This window comes from Scyliorhinus torazame, chromosome 14 (genome assembly GCF_047496885.1).
Source record: "Scyliorhinus torazame isolate Kashiwa2021f chromosome 14, sScyTor2.1, whole genome shotgun sequence".
Lineage (NCBI taxonomy): Eukaryota > Metazoa > Chordata > Chondrichthyes > Carcharhiniformes > Scyliorhinidae > Scyliorhinus > Scyliorhinus torazame.
This window is the reverse complement of record NC_092720.1, coordinates 60,453,745-60,478,067: the sequence shown is the minus strand read 5'-3', so window position 1 is coordinate 60,478,067 and position 24,323 is coordinate 60,453,745. Positions and strand designations below refer to the sequence as shown.

The 24,323-nt window shown below is 44.9% G+C and overlaps 1 protein-coding gene across 5 annotated transcripts in view; it reads left to right on the top strand.

Moving 5' to 3' along the window:
- armc9 (armadillo repeat containing 9) overlaps window positions 1-24,323 on the top strand; it is a 211,316-nt gene that overhangs the window by 13,158 nt on the left and 173,835 nt on the right. For all 5 annotated transcript variants that reach the window (XM_072474273.1, XM_072474271.1, XM_072474272.1 and 2 more), the window contains exons 2-3: window positions 18,254-18,342; window positions 20,305-20,430. In XM_072474273.1, the coding sequence (XP_072330374.1) occupies window positions 18,292-18,342; window positions 20,305-20,430 (177 nt within the window). In that variant the 5' untranslated portion in view covers window positions 18,254-18,291. The remainder of the gene's footprint in view (window positions 1-18,253; window positions 18,343-20,304; window positions 20,431-24,323) is intronic.

The window sequence follows — 24,323 nt, the reverse complement described above, 5'->3', positions numbered from 1 at the left end:
CTGTTCCCAGCCTTTTAGCCCTGACAAATGCCTCCTTTTTCTTTTTGACGAGGCCTACAATATCACTCGTCATCCAAGATTCCCGAAAATTGCCGTATTTATCTTTCTTCCTCACAGGAACATGCCTGTCCTGTATTCCTTTCAACTGACACTTGAAAGCCTCCCACATGTCAGATGTTGATTTGCCCTCAAACATCCGCCCCCAATCTATGTTCTTCAGTTCCCGCCTAATATTGTTATAATTAGCCTTCCCCCAATTTAGCACATTCATCCTCGGACCACTCTTATCCTTGTCCACCAGTACTTTAAAACTTACTGAATTGTGGTCACTGTTACCGAAATGCTCCCCTACTGAAACATCTACCACCTGGCCGGGCTCATTCCCCAATACCAGGTCCAGTACCGCCCCTTCCCTAGTTGGACTGTTTACATATTGTTTTAAGAAGCCCTCCTGGATGCTCCTTACAAACTCCGCCCCGTCTAAGCCCCTGGCACTAAGTGAGTCCCAGTCAATTTTGGGGAAGTTGAAGTCTCCCATCACCACAACCCTGTTGTTTTTACTCTTTTCCAAAATCTGTCTACCTATCTGCTCCTCTATCTCCCGCTGGCTGTTGGGAGGCCTGTAGTATACCCCCAACATTGTGACTGCACCCTTCTTATTCCTGATCTCTACCCATATAGCCTCACTGCCCTCTGAGGTGTCCTCTCGCAGTATAGCTGTGATATTCTCCCGAACAAGTAGCGCAACTCCGCCTCCCCTTTTACATCCCCCTCTATCCCGCCTGAAACATCTAAATCCTGGAACGTTTAGCTGCCAATCCTGCCCTGCCCTCAACCAGGTCTCTGTAATGGCAACAACATCATAGTTCCAAGTAGTAATCCAAGCTCTAAGTTCATCTGCCTTACCCGTAATGCTCCTTGCATTAAAACATATGCACTTCAGGCCACCAGACCCGCTGTGTTCAGCAACTTCTCCCCGTCTGCTCTGCCTCAGAGCCACACTGTCCCTATTCCCTAGTTCTCCCTCAATGCTCTCACCTTCTGACCTATTGATCCCGTGCCCACCCCCCTGCCATACTAGTTTAAACCCTCCCGTGTGACACTAGCAAACCTCGCGGCCAGGATATTTATGCCTCTCCGGTTTAGATGCAACCCGTCCATCTTATACAGGTCACACCTGCCCCGGAAGAGCTCCTAGTGGTCCAGATAACGGAAACCCTCCCTCCTACACCAGCTGTTTAGCCACGTGTTTGTCTGCTCTATCTTCCTATTTCTAGCCTCACTGGCACGTGGCACAGGGAGTAATCCCGAGATTACAACCCTCGAGGTCCTGTCTTTTAACTTTCTGCCTAGCTCCCTGAACTCCTGCTGCAGGACCTCATGCCCCTTCCTGCCTATGTCGTTAGTACCAATATGTACAACGACCTCTGCCTGTTTGCCCTCCCCCTTCAGGATTCCCTCTACCCGTTCGGAGACATCCTGGACCCTGGCACCAGGGAGGCAACATACCATCCTGGAGTCTCTTTCACGTCCACAGAAGCGCCTATCTGTGCCCCTGACTATAGAGTCCCCTATTACTATTACTCTTCTGCGCTTTGACCCTCCCTTCTGAACATCAGAGCCAGCCGTGGTGCCACTGCTCTGGCTGCTGCTGTTTTCCCCTGATAGGCTATCCCTCCCGACAGTATCCAAAGGGGTATATCTGTTCGAGAGGGGGACAACCACAGGGGATTCCTGCACTGACTGCCTGCCCTTTCTGGTGGTCACCCATTTCTCTGCCTGCACCTTGGGTGTGACCACATTTACATAACTGCGATCTATGACGCTTTCCGCCACCTGCATGCTCCTAAGTGCATCCAATTGCTGCTCCAACCGAACCATGCGGTCTGTGGGGAGCTGCAGTTGGGTGCACTTTCTGCAGATGAAGCCATCCGGGACGCTGGAAGCCTCCCGGACCTGCCACATCTCACAGTCAGAGCACAGCACCCCTCTAACTGACATTGCGTCAATTAATTAAAATTAAAATTTGTCTTTTTTTTTAATACTTTTTTTTAAAATTGCAAAGTTACTGTCAACTATCTGTTTCCTAGCACTAGATTTCTAATAGAAATGGGATAGCCAACTATAATACTCTCCGATCTCTGGCTTAGATATCCTCTAAATTATAATTAAGTTATTATGTTTAATTAGTTCCCAAATACTCAAATTTTTTTTTTTTAATTTAGGTTAGAATCCCAACCAGCCACTCAGGTCACAGCTTTTCTGTGATGTCACTTCAGTTTCCCCCCGACACACAATTTGAAAAAAGATATAAAAGTAAAAATCACTTACTTACCCTCTTACCTTCTGAGTGTCTGAGATGTTCTCAGGTTCTCTCGCTGACAGAGACTGCTCCTCCACCTCCGATCCTTGACCTGCACAATGCTAATAATATAATAATATAATATGGCACTTACCTTACACCAATGGGTCTTATTATTAGGTTAGAGGAGGAGGGCGGGTGGGAGACACTACACGTGTAGTGTCTCGGGTTTCCTCTCCACCAGAATTTATTGGTTGGGGGGGGGACTTGCCAGAGGTCGAACTTCCGGTTCCCGCCTTATATAAAATCAAATAAAACAGAAAAGAAGAACAGACACGGGACCAGGCAAGGCTTTTTAAACTCACTACTCACCTCCCAGAAGAGGTTAGTACGCATGCATTAACACACTTCCGAACCTTGGAGGTTTGATCAGTATCGTTCTTTCACTTGTGGTTTTTCTGTTTCCAATTGGATTCCAATTCAAATTTGGGTTCTCTCGGAGTGACTAGGCCACTTCTAGGTCGAGTCCCATCTGGGTCGCCAGTAAATGTTGCTCTCTTTATTTGGTTCTAAATATGGCGGTCAGTATGGTCGCCTTCCTTAATCCTAATCCTGTGAAAATGAGGGATAGAAATGGCAAGATTAGAGAACAATGGATGACGGGTGGAATTGTGAGACTAGCTAAGATGAAAAAGGAAGCATACATAAGATCTAGGCGACTTAAAACTGATGAAGCTTTGGAGGAATATCGGGAAAGTAGGACAAATCTCAACGCGCAATGAAGAGGGCTAAAAGGGGTCATGAAATATCTTTGGCTAACAGGGTTAAGGAAAATCCCAAAGCCTTTTATTCGTATATAAAGAGCAAGAGGGTAACTAGAGAAAGGATTGTCCCACTCAAAGACAAAAGAGGGAATTTATGCGTGGAGTCAGAGGAAATGGGAGAGATTCTTAATGAGTACTTTGCATCGGTATTCACCAAGGAGAGGGACATGACGGATGTTGAGGCTAGGGATGGATGTTTAAATACTCTAGGTCAAGTCGGCATAAGGAAGGGGGAAGTTTTGGGTATTATAAAAGTCATTAAGGTGGACAGGTCCCCAGGTCCGGATGGGATCTATCCTAGGTTACTGAGGGAAGCGAGGGACGAAATAGCTGAGGCCTTAACAGATACCTTTGCAGCATCCTTGAGCACGTGTGAGGCCCCGGAGGACTGGAGAATTGCTAATGTTGTCCCTTTGTTTAAGAAGGGTAGCAGGGATAATCCAGGGAATTATAGATCTGTGAGCTTGACGTCAGTGGTAGGCAAACGGTTGGAGAAGATACTGAGGGATAGGATCTATTCACATTTGGAAGAAAATAGACTTATCAATGATAGGCAGCATGGTTTTGTGCAGGAAGGTCATGTCTTACAAACCTAATAGAATTCTTTGAGGAAGTGATAAAGCTAATTGATGAGGGAAGGGCTGGAGATGTCATATACATGGACTTCAGTAAGGCGTTTGATAAAGTTTCCAATGGCAGGTTGATGGAAAAAGTGAAGTTGTATGGGATTCAGGGTGTACTAGCTAGATGGATAAAGAACTGGCTGGGCAACAGGAGACAGAGAATAGTGGTGGAAGGGAGTGTCTCAAAATGGAGAAAGGTGACTAGTGGTTTTCCACAGGGATCCCTGCTCGGACCACTGTTGTTTGTGATATACATAAATGATCTGGAGGAAGATATAGGTGGTCTGATTAGCAAGTTTGCAGATGATACTAAGGTTGGTGGAGTTGCAGATAGCGAGGAGGACTGTCAGAGAATACAGCAAAATATAGATAGATTGGAGAGTTGGGCAGAGAAATGGCAGATGGAGTTCAATCCAGGCAAACACAAGGTGATGCATTTTGGAAGATCTAATTCAAGAGCGGACTATACGGTCAATGGAAGAGTCCTGGGGAAAATTGATGTACAGAGAGATCTGGGAGTTCAGGTCCATTGTACCCTGAAGGTGGCAACGCAGGTCAATAGAGTGGTCAAGAAGGCATACAACATGCTTGCCTTCATCGGACGGGGCATTGAGTACAAGAGTCGGCAGGTCATGTTACAGTTGTATAGGACTTTGGTTAGGCCACATTTGGAATACTGCATGCAGTTCTGGTCGCCACATTACCAGAAGGATGTGGATGCTTTAGAGAGGGTGCAGAGGAGGTTCACCAGGATGTTGCCTGGTATGGAGGGTGCTAGCTATGAAGAAAGGTTGTGTAGATTAGGATTGTTTTCGTTGGAAAGACGGAGGTTGAGGGGGGACCTGATTGAGTTCTATAAAATTATGAGAGGTATGGACAGGGTGGATAGCAACAAGCTTTTTCCAAGAGTGGGGGTGTCAATTACAAGGGGTCACGATTTCAAGGTGAGAGGGGGAAAGTTTAAGGGAGATGTGCGTGGAAAGTTTTTTACGCAGAGGGCGGTGGGTGCCTGGAACGCTTTGCCAGCGGAGGTGGTAGAGGCGGGCACAAAAGCATCATTTCAGATGCATCTAGACAGATATATGAATGGGCGGGAAACAGAGGGAAGTAGATCCTTGGAAAATAGGCGACGGGTTTAAAGGATCTGGATCGGCGCAGGCTGGGAGGGCCGAAGGGCCTGTTCCTGTGCTGTAATTTTTCTTTGTTCTTTGTTCTAATTACATTTGCTTTAGAGTCGCCAGGTATCTTTCGATACCACCACAAGGTTCAAACCCAAATACTGATCAAAGAGCCGATACACCAGTTAGTTCGTTCAAAGTCAACTATTTATTTACATACACAGCAATATCTACTCATGCACGAAATACTACAGACTAAACTATCACTAATGCTAGAGCCGAAACGTAGCTTCGGGTGCCCACTCAGTCAGAGGAACAATGGCCGTTGTTCGGATCTGAGGCTGCTGGGATCGAAGTGGTACAAGGGAACAGCTAAGGACGTCCGTCTGGTAGCGACGTTGACCTTGGACTTACTTGTTTCTGGCGTAGCAGGTGAAAGGGTCTCTCCGCTTTGAGAGCCGATTCCAAGAGAGCGATTCTCTCTCGGGGACTTCTACTTATACCCGAAGGGGTCTCGCGTGCTTTTGGGCGGGCCTTGAACTTGGCCCCAATCAATTGGGCCATATCTTGATCACTTGTATTGATCTTGACCAATAAAGGGGTGGGTGCCCTGATGGCTGGGCGTGTCCTAGGTGGCCGTTGGCCTGGCTTTGTTTGTGCTTTCGGTTTGGGGAACTGGCGCTGTGAGGTCTGGAGCCAGATCGGTTACTTGAGTATATCCCTTTGTTCCCGGAGATTGGCCATCGATATGCTAATGGACCTTCAGTTTCAGTCTCATCTGGGAGCTGCGGCTCCAATACACGTACAGGTTCTGTGCCTGCCTGCTTTCTTAGCATTGTCCATAGTTCCCTGCAATCTTTGCAAACATCCATTTTGTATTCTGGAGGTGGCCATCCCAGATGGCTACAAGTCCATGGTGAGTCTATTGGTGGGATGGATCTTATTGATGTCATTATATAGTTGTTTCAGTGATTCTTCGCTGTGGGACCAAAGGAAAGAATTATTATCTATGTATCTGGTGTGTAGCATCTGTTGAAGGTCCTGTGTGGTGAGGACATCGTGTTCGAACTTGTGCATGAAGATGTTGGCGTATTGAGTTGTGAATTTGGTCCACATGGCTGTTCCGTGTGTTTGGATAAAGAACTTGTTGTTGAAGGTGAAGACGTTGTGATCCAGGATGAAGCGGATGAGTTGTAGAATTGTGTCTGGAGATTGGCAGTTGTCGGTATTGAGTACTGAGGCTGTTGCAGCAATGCTATCATCATGGGGGATGCTGGTGTAGAGTGCTGAGACGTCCATTGTGACAAGGAATGATTTTGGTTCAACTGGTCCATGAGTGCTCAGTTTATGTAAGAAGTCCGTCATATCGCAACAGAAGCTGGGGGTTCCTTGTACGATGGGTTTAAAGATGCCCTCAATGTAGCCAGAAATGTTCTCACACAGGGTCCCATTGCCTGATACGTTAGGACGGCCTGGTGTGTTGGCCTTGTGTATTTTCAGGAGGCAGTAAAGACTTAATTACCTGCAAAAACTTGCATTCAAAGTATCATCTTGCATCATTGATTTTGTCTGTATATGTGTTTGTGAAACCCACCTCTTCACTCACCTGAAGGAACTGCGCTCCAAAAGCTAGTGATTCGAAACAACCCTGTTGGACTTTAACCTGGTGTTGTAAGACGTCTTACTGTGCCCACCCCAGTCCAACGCCAGCATCTCCACATTAAAGGAGGACAGCAAGGAAGAGGTGTAGGTCGGGAATTCCAGAACTTGAGGGCTAGTTCACTGAAGGCACGCACACTATTGGTGGAGCAATTATAATTGGGATTGCAAAAAAAGGCCAGAATAAGAGGAGCGCAGATATGTCAAAGTTGTGGAGCTGCAGGAGATTACACAAATAAAGAGGGACAAGACTATTGAGCGATTTGAAAACTAGGATGAGAATTTTAAAATCAAGAGATTGTTTGATTGGGAGTCAATGTAAGCCCGCAAACACAGGAGTGGTAGGGGAATTGAACTAGTCTGAGTTAAGACAAGGACAGCAGTGTTTTGGATGACCTCAAGTTAACAGAGAGTAGAATGTGGGTGACCAGCCAGGAGTGTGTTGGACTATTTGAGTCTATTTCATAGCAGATGAGTTGTGACTGGGGTAAAATCAAGTGATGTTATAGATGTGGAAATAAGCAGTCTTAGTGATGGTTCAAATATGAGGTTGGAAGCTCATCTCAGGATAAAAAAAACGAATAAAGAACTGAAGCAAAACAAACAGAGCAAACTTTAAGAATTTAAATAGTTCCTTCACCCACTCACCCTCCAGTCTTCAAAGTTCCCACCAGTCACAGAAATCCTCAAGCACATTGGCTGGCAGACAGCACGTGCTCCGTCTCCAGGTCTACCCAGGTGCAGACAGGACTGTGGGAGAGAGGCAAGCGACCATCCTTATAAGTTGGGTCCATCCTGAATCTGTGGATGGTCACCGTGGCCAGATGCAGGAGCAGACCCACAAGAAATTGCCTGCCTCCTTCCACACCAGGTAGCCAAAGATCAGGAGAAAGTGGATCAGGGAGAATTTTGTATAAGGTCAGATCTAGGTTTTAAAAAAAAATGTTTATTCAAAATTGTCAACAATTTTCAACCAAACAGTCCACAAAGAAAGAAAGAAAAACAAAATTGTACATAGGAAATCAAACAAGGATACATTAACCCCACTTAACCAATAACTACAAAAGTGGGGAAAACGCCCACAAAACAAAAACATAACCCAAACCCGCCCTCCCCCCCCCCCCCACCCCCCCCCCTGCCCCGGTTGCCGCTGTTTCGACCTCCACATGTCAGATCTAGGTTAAAACATACATAGAAAATAGATGCAGGAGAAGGCCATTCGGCCCTTTGAGTCTGCTCCACCATTCATTATGATCATGTCTGATCATATTCAATACGCTGATCCTGCCTTCCCCCATATACCTTGATCCCTTTAGTCCCAAGAGCTATAGATATAGGGGTTAGGCAGAAGGAGGTGCTGCTTCTTTTCCCAGTGAAAGGCCAACCTGTGAAACAAACTGCCGATTCACTGAACTCCTTCAAATCAGAATCTGTTTCTGTCAAAACAAATGTGTCCCTTAGCGAATTGGTGTCAGGGCGAGTTTCTTGACGCGTTTTCACTTGCCTGAATGGGCATTTCACTTTTTCCCATCCCGCAATTTGGCCTGGGGCTTTATCTAAGTTTTCAACAACCGTTTTTTTTTCCCGCATATATTTACCTCCTCCCCCCCCCCCCCCCCCCCCCCCACACACACACTTTTTTTTAAACCATTTTCAGAAGCAGTGGGGGAAGTGGGGAAGGATTCCCCAGCTGATTATCAGCTCGTTGGAACGCATCATGAACTTTCCTTCTGTAGCCAACAGTCCTGGCGTTAGACACAAATCCAGAGCTTCTGGTCCAGCAGTAGGGGCACTAACGCTGTGCCACAAGGACTCCTACACCTCTCCCAGTAGATTACGTGTATATGGCTGGGGTGGGAAATGTATATATTGTGATATACAAATTATCGCAGTTGGGTTTTTAAAATTAATTTACGAGTTGTAGGTGTGGCTGGCTGGGCCAGCATCTAGTGTCCTTGAGAAGGTGGTGGTGAGCTGCTTTCCTGAACTGCTGCAGTCCATGTGGTGTAGGTGCACCCACAGTGCTCATGGGGAACAAGTTCCAGGATTTTGATCCAGCAACAATGAAGGAACGGCCATACATTTCCAAGTCAGGATGGTGAGTGGCTTGGAGAGGAACTGTCAGTTGGTGGTGTTCCCATGTTTCTGCCATTCTTGTCCTTCTAGATGATAGCAGTTGTGAGTTTGGAAGGTGTTGCCTAAGAAGCCTTGGTAAGTTCCTGAAGTGCGTCTTGTCAATGTCTTCACCTGTCTCCCGTACACACTGCCACTGTTCGTTGGTGGTTGAGGGAATGAGTGTGGATGCGGTGTCTATCAAATGGACTGCTTTGCTCTGGATGGTGTCAAGCTTCTTGAGTGTTGTTGGAGCTGCACTCACCCAGGCAAGTGACGAGTATTCCATCACATTCCTGACTTGTGCCTTGCAGATGGTGGACAGGCTTTGGGGAGTCAGGAGATGAATTACTTGCTGCAGAAATCCTAGCCTCTGACCTGCTTTTGTAACCACAGTATTTATATGTCTAGTCCAATTCAGTTTCTGGTCAATGGTAACTCCCAGGGTGTTGATAGTGGCGGCCATTGGGTCTTCACCTGTCTGTCACTTTTATGTCCATATGATAATTTTGATATTTGATAAAAAAGTTATGTCGCATTCATATTGTTCAGCGAGTCTTGTCTTGGCAACTGAGCACTGAAATAGTGACTCAAGCAACGGGCTGTGCTAGAAAGTGACAAGGAGAGGACAAGTTGAAGCAGAGCCAAAAAATATAAACTAAGAGGTCAAAGATTGAGAGGGCCAGGATAGAACAAGAATAATACCCTGTAGGTGGAATGAGATATAGGAAGAGGCTGGAATCGTTGTTGGTGAGTTGAAAAGAGAAAACCCAAAAGGAGTCGTGTGTTCATGCAAGCAATCTAAGAAAGGAAGTAGCAGGTTGACGGATAAGGTAGTGAGGTGGAAAGGGGTAGGACTGAAGTCAATGTGAGGATAGATGGAGAGAGGTTGAAAGGTGGGAGGATATGTAATGTACAGGTAAGGACAGGTTGATAGGAAGAGGCACATTAGAGGGACGCAAACTGATCAGTAAAATGTCAAGATAATAAGGAAGGACAAGGCAGAAAATGTGTATTGTGTAAATGCATAAACTGGGAAGGAAAGCAGTGAGCCCAAAGATGCTGATATTGGCTGCAGATCCATTTCTGACATACTACATTTGTAAGGGGTGTTATGGGTCAGAGTTTAGAGAACCCCAAAGTGTAGCATGGAGTTCAACTGACCCACAACTTTTAATAGATTGTGGTGTGGGGAGCACACGGCGCACTCTACAGGCGCGATACAGCATAAATGGACAAGTGTTTTTTAAAACAAAACAATGTTTATTCTATCAACTCAAGTTAACCTCTTTAAAACAACCATTGAATATCTTAACATCCATTAATTCAATGAAAACCCCCAAAGACTAAGTAATCATTTCAGCTGTCCTTTCAAGATCCAAAAGACTTAACCAACCTTCAAACAGGAGCACATTAGGTTTAATTCAATATATATAGTGAGAAAGGGTTCAACCGTGCTGCTGCTTTTGGTTACCTCAGCTGCAGCCCCTTTGTTTTCTTCATGCAGCTCACTGCAAACACACAGACACACCCAAGTTGCTCTCTCAAACTGAAACTCAAAAAGCAGAAGTATAGCTCAGCTCCCCCCCCCCCCCACACTCTGACATCACTTCAGTAACATGAGCAGTTCCATTTCTTAAAGGCACATTTCTTAAACACCCATTTCTTAAAGGTACTCTCACATGACAGGGGGCCAGCATGTGTATCCCAGGAGTGCCCTGGAAGCGTGCAGTATGGGCAGATCCTCACATCACACAATGTTTGACACTGATTTGACATCGCATGTGCCATTTTGGAGCTCGCAGGTCCTGTTAACGCTATTTCAAATGTTCTCAGTTGGACATGAATTTGCCTGCAAAAGGGATGACTGTCCCTCAACCAGTGCTATTTGAACGAATCTGCCCTTTCAAGTGAGGTGCATTTGAATTTCTTTCTCTGGTGCAGAGTTAGTGAAAGTACTGTATACTTTGTTGTTGGAGGAGCATTCAAAAGTTACTGGAGGCAGAATAGAGTGGTGCTGAACGTTTCAAGACGTTCACTCCAGTTTGACCCTGTGAGCAGAAAGTTTACTCTCATTAATGGGGACAATAGTTGCAGCCCCTCTTGAGCTGCATCATGACAGGGAGGTGAAGCAGAGGCGGCAGAAAGGGAAACTGTGCGCAGAGGGAGGAGGTGGGCTCTCAATAAGGAGCTGGACTCACCTAGGGTGCTCAGAGGACTCTTCATCTGCCTCCACCTAAGCCTGTCTCAGTGTATGAGGTGGCTGCACTTTACCAAGGTGGTAGTCACAGGATTATGCTAGATTCTCCATCGGATCAGCAGCTGCAGAGCAGGGCAAGAATGGCACTTCCACTGGACTTCAAGAGGAATGCCGAATATTTGGCTAATGGTAAAGTTCTTGGAAGTGTGGATGAGCAGAGGGATCTAGGTGTCCATGTACATAGATCCCTGAAAGTTGCCACCCAGGTTGATAGGGTTGTGAAGAAGGCCTATGGAGTGTTGGCCTTTATTGGTAGAGGGATTGAGTTCCGGAGTCAGGAGGTCATGTTGCAGCTGTACAAAACTCTGGTACGGCCGCATTTGGAGTATTGCGTACAGTTCTGGTCACCGCATTATAGGAAGGACGTGGAGGCTTTGGAGCGGAGGAGATTTACCAGGATGTTGCCTGGTATGGAGGGAAAATCTTATGAGGAAAGGCTGATGGACTTGAGGTTGTTTTCGTTGGAGAGAAGAAGGTTAAGAGGAGACTTAATAGAGGCATACAAAATGATCAGGGGGTTAGATACGGTGGACAGTGAGAGCCTTCTCCCGCGGATGGAAATGGCTGGCACGAGGGGACATAGCTTTAAACTGAGGGGTAATAGATATAGGACAGAGGTCAGAGGTAGGTTCTTTACGCAAAGAGTGGTGAGGCCGTGGAATGCCCTACCTGCAACAGTAGTGAACTCGCCAACATTGAGGGAATTTAAAAGTTTATTGGATAAGCATATGGATGATAATGGCATAGTGTAGGTTAGATGGCTTTTGTTTCGGTGCAACATCATGGGCCGAAGGGCCTGTACTGCGCTGTATCGTTCTATGTACCTCAAACTCGAGTCAGTCTTGAAGTCGCAACATCGTCAACATGTCAGTTTACTGTGTGTCTCTATAAAGTGGGGGCCGGGGGGGGGAGGTGGGTTACAGAGACCTAGTAGGGGATGTCATAAACTTCCCCAAGCAGAAAGCAGCAGCAGGAGTGAGCGTGTGGTTTTACCAGGGTTGTGTGCTTCCCAATGGTGCAGGGAACCATCGACTGTACACACTTAGCTCAGCAAGTGATGTCTCGCAAGGGGGAGATGTACCATGATCCTTTTGTGATCGATGTGCTCGGTAGCGCAGTGGTTAGCACAGTTGCTTTACAGCTCCCGGGTCCCAGGTTCGATTCCCAGCTTGGGTGACTGTGCGGAGTCTGCACGTTCTCCCCGTGTCTGCGTGGGTTTCCTCTGGGTGCTCCGGTTTCCTCCCACAGTCCAAAGATGTGCAGGTGAATTGGCTATGCTAAGTTGCCCTTAGTGTCCAAAAAAAAAGGTGAGGTGGAGGTACAGGGATAGGGTGGAGGTACGGGGGTAGGGGGATAGGGTGGAGGTTTGGGGATAGGGTGGAGGTGTGGGCTTGGGTAGGGTGCTCTTTCCAAGGGCCGGTGCAGACACGATGGGCCGATTGGCCTCCTTCTGCACTGTAATTTCTATGATTCTATGATGTGACTCTGTGCCTGAACTTGATATGATACTGGTGGCACAGTGGATAGCACTGCTGCTTCATAGCACCAGGGACCGGTGTTCAATTCTAGCCTTGGGTGACTGTGGAGTTTGCACGTTCTACCTGTGTCTGCGTGGGTCTCCTCCCAGTCCAAAAATGTGCAGGTTAGGCGGATTGGCCATGATAAATTGCCCTTTAGTGTCCCAGGATGTGCGGATTAAGTGGGGTTACGGGGGTTGCAGAGATAGAGTGGGAGCTTGGGTAGGGTGCTCTTTCAGAGGGTCGGTGCAGACATGATGGGCCTAATGGCCTCCTTTTGCACAGTAAGAATTCTCTGATTCTATAATTGCAAACAGCTCAAATCATACAGTAGGTATGCAACCAGGCACAGGACATCATATTGACTTTTTATTTTGGTAGTGGTCATGATGCGTTTACCCTGAACCATTTGGGTATTCCCACCATATTCAAGTCACCTCAACCAACCAGAGAGTGGCTGCATGGCGACAAGGACTATCTATCTTACAGTTGGCTGATAACCCCCTCCACCACTTGACAACACGCGAACAGCAATCATAAAAGGAAAGCTATGCTAGCATTATGAATATCATGTAGAATACTATTAGAGTTCTCGATCAGTTCCGCTCAAGGAGAGCTCTACAGCACTCGCTGGAATGTGTCTCCAAACGCCTGGTGATCTGCTGCTTTCTAGCCAATCTGGCTCTCTTGAGCACGAGGTCCTTCTCACCAGGCATTCAGCGAACACCTCCGGAGGAGGATGAAGAGGACACCATTGCTCCAAAAGGACAGTCCATGGGGGACTAATCATATTGCAGTTCCCCAGAAAACATCCCCACATCACTGTTCATAGATTATCCATAGAGCCCCGACAGCGCTATTCTGCCCATCGTGTCTGCACCAGTCCTCCAAAACAGCACCCTACCTAGGCTCACTGCCCGACCCTATCCCCTTAACCCCACATAATCTGGACACTAAGGGACAATTTAACATGGCCAATCCATCTGACCTGCACATCTTTGGACTGTGGATGGAAACCTGAGCACCCGAAGGAAATCCATGCACAAACAGGATGAACATGTAAATTCCACACAGTCGCCGAAGGCTGGAATCGAACAGTGCTACCCAGTGACTGACGGAAAGCTGCTGAATTTTAGTGGGAACTACAGACGGTCTTGAAGGATGCCCCCAAGCAAGCCCTGGGCTTTGAGGATCTGACTTGGGACAACACAGCCTTATATGGGCAGCAGCAATCTGGGCTGGCTGGTTTACAACCATCAGTGGTGGGAGCACAAATGCTACTCTTCTGAGTGAGGACAGTGTTATGGGCCAGGGTTTAGAAAACACCAAAGTATATTGTGGAGTTCACCTGACATACAACTGTTTATTGATTTTGGTTACGATGATCACAAGAGCCTGCCTTTCAGGTGATATTCAGCAGAGTTCTAAGGAGCTTTTGATCAAAAAACAAGCTTTATTCTTCGAATTTAGTTAACATTTGTATAAACACACACAGTAAGAATTTTTATCAACTACAACAATAAAGACCCCACACAGCTACAGTAATCTATGTATGACCCTTAATGAATTCCCCCTTAACTGTTCCAATTCAAAAACAAAATCCAAGTAAAACCAGAAACCACTTTTCAAAGGTGTGGCCCAGCACACGGCTTTCTTACTGATAAAAGACTTATTGATACTGTTGTTCCCCTTTCCAAACAGCAGGTTTGAATTCCTTCCAGAAAGCAATTATCTCTTTTTCTAATTTATCAAACAGCCTGGAAACAGCTTTTAAAATGAAGATAGAGAGACACTTCTTTCAACCTGTGCAGTTCAAAACCAGTCCAAAACTCAAAACGACAGTAAAAACTCACAGAGCCACAGCCCAGCTCCACCTACACAATGACATCACTGAAGCCATGTGATAAGACAAAAACATTTCTTAGAGGGACACTCCCATGACAACAGCAAGTTCTTACACTACTGAGTTACTGCCACTTCCTTGTGGTGGTGCCTCAGCAATCAGAGTAATTTGCTGAAGCATAGATTACACAGAACCTGCATTACTCTTTGAACCCTGGTATTCGCAGCACGGTGGCAGCTATCTGACCCAGCATGCAACAAGTTGGGCTTGCACAGTAACAAGCATGGCACTCATTATCTCAGTCGGAGCTTCCACTGCTCCATTGGCGCATTGGGTGACTTCGGCCGCTGATGCAAAGTAATCTGAGGAAGCATCATCCACCAAGCATTGCTATGTCTGCAAGTACTGGTTTAGAGTTGATCACTGCTAACTTGCTGGAAATGTTAGGTCCCAGGGCTCTGGGTGAAGCCCTGTGTCAGGTTGTCCTCACTTCTTCTAGACTGCGACAACAGTTTCTGTGGCAGACCTGCCAATGCACCAAGCATCTCTTGTGCCGATGATTGTCAGCCTTCACTTGTACGCCATTCTATTGAATTCCTCCTCTGAGTGCGCTTCAGCAAAACCCGTCTACGATTCCCCCCTCTGAGGAGCTGGCACAAACACCATCCTTTCTCTTTCCCTCTGACTTGCTTCAGTCCATAAGTACCTGGTGACTCACCACATGTTGTTCTTGCCTCTTTACCTTCTAAAGTACATGCAGTGCTTGTATCTGAAATGGTGACTGAGTATTAGATCAAATGAAGGTGCTTTGTCATCATATATCTGTTCATGCTTGCAGCTTTCATTATGGTTGCACTCGCAGGTCAACCCCAGGTGCTGCGTATCTAAAATGAAAGAATAAAGGGTTTGGATCAATGTAGGAGGAATGGGTGGAAAGCAAGAGGTCCATGTCACATGATTTGCTGTTAGTACTTCATAGCAAATAATAGAATGAGAGAGAAGTGCGATTTGAAACTGTGCATAAGGCAGGAATGTGCCATCAGGTGTGTTAATGGCTACATTGGTTGCAACAGTCTTAACCCCAGCCAGCCCGGTAATTCTCAGCACAGTCTCTTCTAAGCCTGTCTCTCTGTGGTTCTCTACTGCTGCTCCTGTTATGTGCAACCTTGACCTGCAAAAGAGATTTGAGGAGTTTCAGTGAATATGTTGCAATATGTCTTAGTTGAATAGCTGGTAGTATGTGGAAGCTGTGAGATGTGATTGTGAGAACTGCAGCAATGGTAAATGGGTGAGGGCAAGATGGAGCATCTAAATGTTAAAATTGAATCCTGATTGCTAGAGATTGCTACTGGGTAAGTGATGTGTATGTTTGGTGGTGCGGTGGTTAGGAGATGGCATTTGAAGATGCATTTGCCAACAGTTGGAGGGCATTGAATCTCTTGTGACATGCAACCAGGTCCCCCAGGGCTACACTCCTTGAATTGACATGCGTGGCTAACTGATCTCATCTGTTTCTAAGGAAACATGGCCTCTTTCCTCTTTCCTCCTTTCCAAATCCTCGATTAAGATCTCTATTACTATGGTTACATTTACTGGGAAAGACAAATTATCAAGACTACATCAGAAGAGCCCTCGCTCTGTTTTGCCCCATTGGTACACTTATTCCTCTGAGAAACACTTTTGGAAACAATTCTGCCATCTGCTGCAGCCAGAATGTACCTCTTCTTGAAGAGGTGCAAGCTGCCTTTAAGTAGTATAGGCCAGCTGTAATCTGTGTTCACTGTACACTCCTGGACACCATACTAGTCAGCAGTACATTTAGCATTGGACTGCACACCAATCATGAGTCAGCATTATGAAGTTTGCATCACCTCGATCCAGGATAGGATAATTGTAAACCCTGCAGTTGAAAACCAGTTTTTAGCCCCTTATTTTGTGTGCTTGAAACTCATTAGCACTTTGAGTGAGCAGCTTCATCAACTGGAATTTTCACTCCCAGGTTTCTACAACAAAATGAAGTATACCATTGTGTGTAGTGTATACCACCACTGCCAGAATTATATCTGCATTCCCCACTGAGTTGAGTTTCTGTAGTTTAGTTCTGTCATATTTATAAAAATGCACACTTCAACAAAAATTAAAAGAGGAAGTCAATCATTTGCAATAGTTTGAATTAAGTGACATGGGTCCCGGGTTCGGTTCCGGCTTGGGTCGCTGTCTGTGCGGAGTCTGCACATTCTCCCCGTTTCTTCCGGGTGCTCCGGTTTCCTCCCGCGGTCCGGGGGTGTGCGGTTTGGGTGGATTGGCCATGGTGGATTGCCCTTAGTGTCCAAGATTGCCATTAGTGTTGGGTGGAGGTGTTGACTTTGGGTGGGGTGCTCTTTCCGGGGGCCGGTGCGGGCTCGGTGGGCCGGGTGGCCTCCTTCTGCACTGTAGGTTCAATGATAATCTATGATTAATCTAGGACAAAGGTTCGGCACAACATCGTGGGCCGAAGGGCCTGTTCTGTGCTGTCTTTTTCTATGTTCTATGTTCTAAATAACATGGCAAAGTGGGCATTCAGTTTTAGAATTATAGAGAGCAGTCTGCCTGCTATTATTTTTTTTTAATGATGAAGTATATAGAAAGTTGCTGCTTTGCTTCTATTTTTGTGTTACTACAGAATACATTTGAAATAGGGAAGAGGAATCAAAGACTCATAAGTTACAGTGGTGTCATGTTTATCAGTTTTCACAGGTTGGGAATGAGTAATGTTTAAGGAGGGCAGTGAGCCAACATGATGCTGTTTGTTACCTCTGATCTCTCCCATGTCCACTGTACCATCAGCTAGAAATATTAACAGGAAACAAACACTTATTTTTAGCCTTTCTTAAATTACAAGGTTGCTTACAGTTGCAAGGAACACACAAATTACCAGGGTTGCAAATATTCTTTATTGGTGCACAGTTTTTAATTTGTACATAGCAACCAATCCTGCGCAATGTAGACTAAAATGGTATCAATCTCAACACACATGTTGTGCTGGAGAGATGAGATTTTACCTCTCAAGTTTTGACCAATGACAGCAAAGATACTAACATCACTATCGTCCAGATTTTTAATTCTGTATTTACCAATTATTTTGGAGTTAACCCTTGTACCATCTGCTCTTGTACCAAATTCCTCTTCCCTATCTCCTTCACCTCCAACGGTAAGGACAAGGAGCTCATGGACGTTGTTCTCATTAAGATTGAGACCATCCAATTATCTGCCTCTGCCAGTGCCTTTCCTTTCCTCTAGGATGCCGGATCCCAAACTTTGTCGAAAGCCATCCCCGTTCACTCCAGCCCTGAACTGGTATTATTACTGCCTCTCCTGCCTAATCCCAGCTCATATTTTCCATGAGGCTAGCTTCCTGCTCCCTCAACGTTATTCCCATTAAACTGCTCACCATCTATCTTCCCTTACTAGTTCACATGTTAGCTGATATTGTTATAGATCTCTGCAATGCTCCTCTCTCCTTCAAATTTTATGTCATCACCACTCTCCTCAAAAATACAACCCTTTGCCCCAATAACCATGCAAACTACTAGAAGGCCTGAGCGCCATTGACTCAAATACCCAGAAACCCATGTACAACAATCTACTGTGACATATGCCACTTTGTACTGCATGTGTGTTTATACGTAAGTGCTGTAATTAAAAAAGTATATATATTTTTAAAATTGTTGTGTTCCTTGAAATATTCCCAATAATTTGGTATCCACACTTTAAAAAAAAAAAAATGTTGAAAGTCTCTCCCAAGTAAAATGGCCAGACACAGTGACTGATTTGTTAGCAGTTTAGCAGAGCAGAATTTTGCTAATTTTCATGCAATGTTATAAATTATTTTATACTTGAAGTTTACAGTATTTAACTCATTCATTTTCTGATCAGCCTTTACCCAAAGTCATTTGAACTTCACAAACCTTTGGATTATGTCTTACCATTACATTTTGATGTTCTTCTTTTTATAGACTATTCAGCTACAAGACAGTAATTTATTCCATGAATCATGGGGGACAGTTTAGCACATGAAGCTGAGCTAAATGGTTTGGTAAAAGAGGTAGGTTGACCAATACTACATTGGAAAGAATTTTGCGATCTGTATACATTAAAAATTGGTTAAATTAAATGTTGATGATGAGTTCAAATTTACTGTCAAAATAATGGTGGGGACAGTGGTGTTTGCAATTATTTATGTGCTAATACTAGAGAAATTTCAGGGCAGTACATTGACAGATCTGTAGTTACATGTGGATATCCAAAAGTTGTTGCCTGAGTTGCCTTCGCCACCATTAGTTTTCCAAAAATGGCATCTCGTTTTCTGGTTCACAGTTGAAATGCAATGCATTGAACTTTGTGATGTTTCTATATTTTTGTGGTAGGTACGAACTAGTTTTGCCGGAGAAAATTAGGTCTTGTCCATTTCAATCTAGGTACCTATTTGCCAAGGTAGCTCAGTATTCATTACTGCCAAAAAACCTCTCGAACTACAATGTTGTGAAGTCTCATTCCTTTAGGTTTAGTTGTTGAAGATTTTTAAAACATAAAATCTTAAATAAAAAGCATTTTTCCATTCTGACTTTTTTTACTCCCTCTCGCTTAATCCAATCTTTCCTTCCCTTTCTTTCTTTATTTTTCTGTATGTAACACTGGTGTTGAATTCACCCATTCTAATTTACACGTCCTTCTCAGTGCTTACATTGTTAAATGCACATTCCTTCAATCTGTTTGGTTAAACAGATAGACAGTTGTTAGTTCTGCTTGCTCGGACCCTAGATGTCTGGATTTTCCTTGTTGCATATCACCTTGTGCTTTCAGCAACTCGCCATGCAAAAAATTAAAACATCAAAACACGCAAAGAGATGTAACAGCAGATGCCCTGCCACAGTATACTATGGCCATGATGGTTGAAGGAATTGAGAGAGGGTTTCCTTTTGGTACTTAGCCCAATAAAATAGGAAACTGAACTGAGATGATGTGAAATGATCAAACTGCTTAGGTAAATGCAGAATTACTATAGTCTTGCAACATTGATTAAGCAGTTTAAAATCAAGAACAAAACCATTTATTTTGTAATTTATTTGCTTTTTAGAAGCTGGGATAGCCTTGTTTTCTCTTGCCAGGGAATAAAAGCGTGCAACCACATTTCTAACTTTGATGGCATCCACATCCCACTGTTCGACACATATTAAATGGACCCCAACAGTACATGCAGTAGCATGTCTGCCTGGGCCAAAGGTGACATGCTGTAAATGGCTTCTAGCCAGATTAAAACTTCAGAGCACAAACTACTTACATTTTGATTTCATTTCAGAACCTACTCATCTTGTCCCTCAGGTTTGCACATGTATGAGCATTGTGGAATTGCTATATAGAGGGATTATAACATGTTGAATACTGTAGTTTATTTTGCAGTATGCAAATCTGTTTCAAGGAAAACATAGAACATACAGTGCAGAAGGAGGCCATTTGGCCCATCGAGTCTGCACCAACCCACTTAAAACCACACTTCCACCCCATTTCGGTAACCCAATAACCCCTCCTAACCTTTGTAAAACTTTGAAATTGTCTACTTCTGGCTTAATTTTACCACTTGCTTGGCTAAACCAATTCAATGTAATCACAAAACTGAGTAATTGAAAATAGTCTACACAAGAATATGGGATTATTTTTATCTTTCCTACTCGATCCTTCTCCTCCTCAATTTTAAATTTTCTCTCTTTGGTTCCTGTACATTCTCAGCCATGAGCCATGGCTATTGAACTGCTGTGCTCTGCCAGTGTTACCACTAAACTGGCTGCTATTACACTCAGATTATTATTATTATTACACTACGTAAAATAAGGGAGAGTAATATTCAGCGGCTGTCCATGCAATATGCAAATAATTTATTTATCAAAGGTATTAGCGGTAACATTTTCTATCCATTAACACTGCAAAAATTTAATTAGACTGGAATATTAAAATTGTACGGAAATGTTTTATATGATTATCACACTAACTATTTTCTTTTCTCAATCAGTATTTAAAGTTTGCTGCTTTTGAGGAAACTGTGAATGTGTTTGTTAAAGAATGTAAAAGCAAGGGAAAGGCTATCCCGAAACCACCAATGATTGCTGACCACGATATTAAGACTTCTTACATTCAGGTAAACTGTGTTCTTTGAATCATCACTTGAGAGTCTTAAAGTAACCTGTGCTGCAATAATTAATTCCTGTCTGATGCTAAAGCTATGGTAATTATTACTTTCTGAAACATACTTTTGGACATTAATCATGATATGGTCTGTCTGTTGCAAAGAATCACCTGTGACATCCCCTTGTTCTATCAGTAACGAGTAGTTTCAGTTTATATGAGATTACAGAGAAATCATTTTTTTCAAATTTATTTTTCTGTTCAATAACATTCAGAATGAATGTAATCATCTCAGTTCCTCAAAGCCTGTCCACCATCTACAAGGCACAAGTCAGGAGGGTGATGGAATACTCCCCACTTGCTTGGATGAGTACAGCTCCAACAACACTTAAGAAGCTTGACACCATCCAGGATAAAGCAACCCGCTTGATTGGCAATGGATCCACAAACATTCACTCCTCCACCACCAACGCACAGTAGCAGCAGTGTGTGCCATCTGCAAGATGCACTGCAGGAACTCACAAAGGCTCTTTAGATAGCACCCTCCAAACCCACGGCCGCTACCATCTAGAAGGACAAAGGTAGCAGATACATGGGAACACAAGAACCTGAAACTTCTTGAATCCACTTACTATTCTGATTTAGAAATGTTTCACTATATCCCTGTTTCTTCACTGTCACTGGGTCAAAATCCTAGAACTCCCTCCCTAATAGCACAGTGGGTGTACCTACACCACATGGAAATGTAGCCATCTGGGATGGCAACTTTCAGTATACAAAATGGACACTCGCAGAGCCTTTAGGGAAAAATGGACAATACAAAGCAACAAGCAGGCACAGAGCCTGAATGTATATTTGGAAGGCAGTCTGCAGACGGAACCGAAACTCTGGGTCGATTTGCATATTGATGGCCCATCTCCGGGAAACAAAGAACGAGTGCTCAGGTAGCTGATATTGTCCCAGACAGTCCGGCGCCACTACCCCAACCAGGAGACCCAAACAAAGCAAGGCCAACGGCCACCTAGGAGACGCCCAGCTATCAAGGCACCCGCCCCTTTATTGGCTTAGATCGATGGCAGTGATCAAGAAGCTGCCCAATTAATTGGGACCAAGTTTAAGGCCCGCCTAAAAGCGCGCGAAGCCCCTCCAAGTATAAGAAGGAACCCCCGCGAAAGGTTCAGCTCTCTTGGATTCGGCTCTCAGCTGGAGAGACCCTTCCACCTGCACCACCAGAAGCAAGTAAGTTCAAGTTCAACGCTCGCTACCAGACGGACGACTTTAGCTGTACTCCTGCTACCTCTTCGAACCCAACAGCCTCAGATCCGAACAACGGCCATTGTTCCTCTGACCTACGTGGGCACCCGAAGTTAAGTATAAGTGTCAGTGATAGACATAGTTTAGCCTGTAGTGTTATTGTGCATGAGTAAATCATACTGTGTGTAAATAAAGTAGCATTGACTTTGAACTAACTAACTGGTGTATTGGTTCTTTGATCGGTATTCGGTTGAACCTTGTGCCGGAATCAAGAGATACCTCGCGACTCTGAAAGCATATTCATAATTAAGATTAAGAGAGGTGACCTTATTAACTGCTACATTTATAGCAAGTAAACAGAGCAACATTACTGGCGACATCTGACGGGACTCGACATAGAAGTGGCTTTGTCATTCGGAGAGAACCCAACTTTGAATTAGAAACCCAATTGGAAAAAGTAAAAAAAAACACAAGCATAAGATCAATATCAATCAAACCTCCAAGATTCGGAAGTGTGTTATTTGCATGCGTACTAACAAGGGATATAAGCTAATCTTGATAGATTTGTTGCGTCAAACTGTCGGGAGTTTTGTAGACCGGAAAATAGCTTCAGCCGTCCCCGTGTTTGCATCACCAATCTTGTTTCGCTCACATAAGCAGCTTTCAGTCACAATATGATAAGGCCTACCAAGACACGCAACGCGCGGTGTTGATACGAGAAGAAACAGAACTCCAAGTTGACCAATTAGGGATACAATGCCAGGATTTAAAAGCAGCCCTACGAGCACTCCACAGTTCCACGATGGAACAAAGGCAGAGTTCGGTAAACCACGCCAAAATGCCAAAAGCAAATTGAGACCTTCAATCCCTGCTCTCTGTACAAAATGGTTTCCAGAATACATTTGGACCCCAGTTAGATCAGGAAAATGGCCCCGATTGGCAAGAGTTAAATGAAACTGCCCATCGCTATGTACATGGAACATGTACTCAGGATAAAACTCAGCAAAGAAAAGCACCCCCACCCCCGACTGCACAAGTAGAGCACAATCCCATGAACCCTGTCACCACACAGTGCAGAGCCACCACAAATGGAGACCCCGATTTTCTGTACACCACCCCATTAACCGTCACCCAATTAAAGGACACGTGCGACAAAATAGCACCGTTCCAACCCACATCAGACCCGTACCATTATTTTGCAAAGGTTAAACAACAGGCGACCATGTACGGCCTGGACGAAAAAGGGCAAGTTAAGCTCACAGTTTTGAGCCTCGACTCCTCAGTCGTGGCAGCCCTTCCCGACCCACAAAATGTAGGAGGAGGCACCCTCCAAGAAATGCATGCAAGAGATGCGATCGGCAACAATAAGGGAGATCCCGTGGAAGGCCTCAATAAATGTAGGCAGAAAAGGCCCGAGCACCCAACAGCGTTTGCTGGATGCCTTTGGATTAATTTCACAGCAGTATTTGGAGAGTTAGCCCGCCCCCATTTGACACCAGAGAATATGGTCAAATGGACTCAAATCCTAGTCACCCATGCGACTGAAGCAGGACAGAGAGCTTGTGCCAATTATGATCCCTCAGACGATACACAGAATGAGAAATGGGTTTTTAAAAGATTATCCAGCGCTTGGGAACAGTCCCTTCAGGGAAAGACAGAATACGGAAAAGCAGATGAAGAGCAGGCAGATGCTAACATGCATCCAGTCAGGACACATCAGAACCCCGCATGGGTAAACAAGGGAAGAAACAGCCCACAGCAGCCTAAATGCCATGAATGCTACAATTGTGGACAGTTAGGACATTACGCCCGAGAGTGCAATGTCCCCCAGAAACAGCAGCGAAACCAGCAGGCAAATACCCTTAATAAGAACAGAACCAAGCCCATTCACAGTGTTAGCGCCCCTTCCGAGAACGCAGACATGAACGGCACCGATAGAAGGTGTTCGGACTCCCCAACTTGGGTCTGCGACACCCTTTGGGACAAGTCCGGAAGACCGGTAGTAGCAGGCACAGTCCGGGGATCAGCATGGATTTAGTAAGGGGAGGTCGTGCCTGACAAACCTGTTAGAGTTCTTTGAAGAGATAACACATAGGTTAGACCAAGGAGAGCCAATGGATGTTATCTATCTTGACTTCCAAAAGGCCTTTGATAAGGTGCCTCACGGGAGACTGCTGAGTAAAATAAGGGCCCATGGTATTCGAGGCAAGGTACTAACATGGATTGACGATTGGCTGTCAGGCAGAAGGCAGAGAGTTGGGATAAAAGGTTCTTTTTCGGAATGGCAACCGGTGACGAGTGGTGTCCCGCAGGGTTCAGTGTTGGGGCCACAGCTGTTCTCTTTATATATTAACGATCTAGATGACGGGACTGGGGGCATTCTGGCTAAGTTTGCCGATGATACAAAGATAGGTGGAAGGGCAGGTAGTATTGAGGAGGTGGGGAGGCTGCAGAAAGATTTAGACAGTTTAGGAGAGTGGTCCAAGAAATGGCTGATGAAATTCAACGTGGGCAAGTGCGAGGTCTTGCACTTTGGAAAAAAGAATAGAGGCATGGACTAATTTCTAAACGGTGACAAAATTCATAATGCTGAAGTGCAAAGGGACTTGGGAGTCCTAGTCCAGGATTCTCTGAAGGTAAACTTGCAGGTTG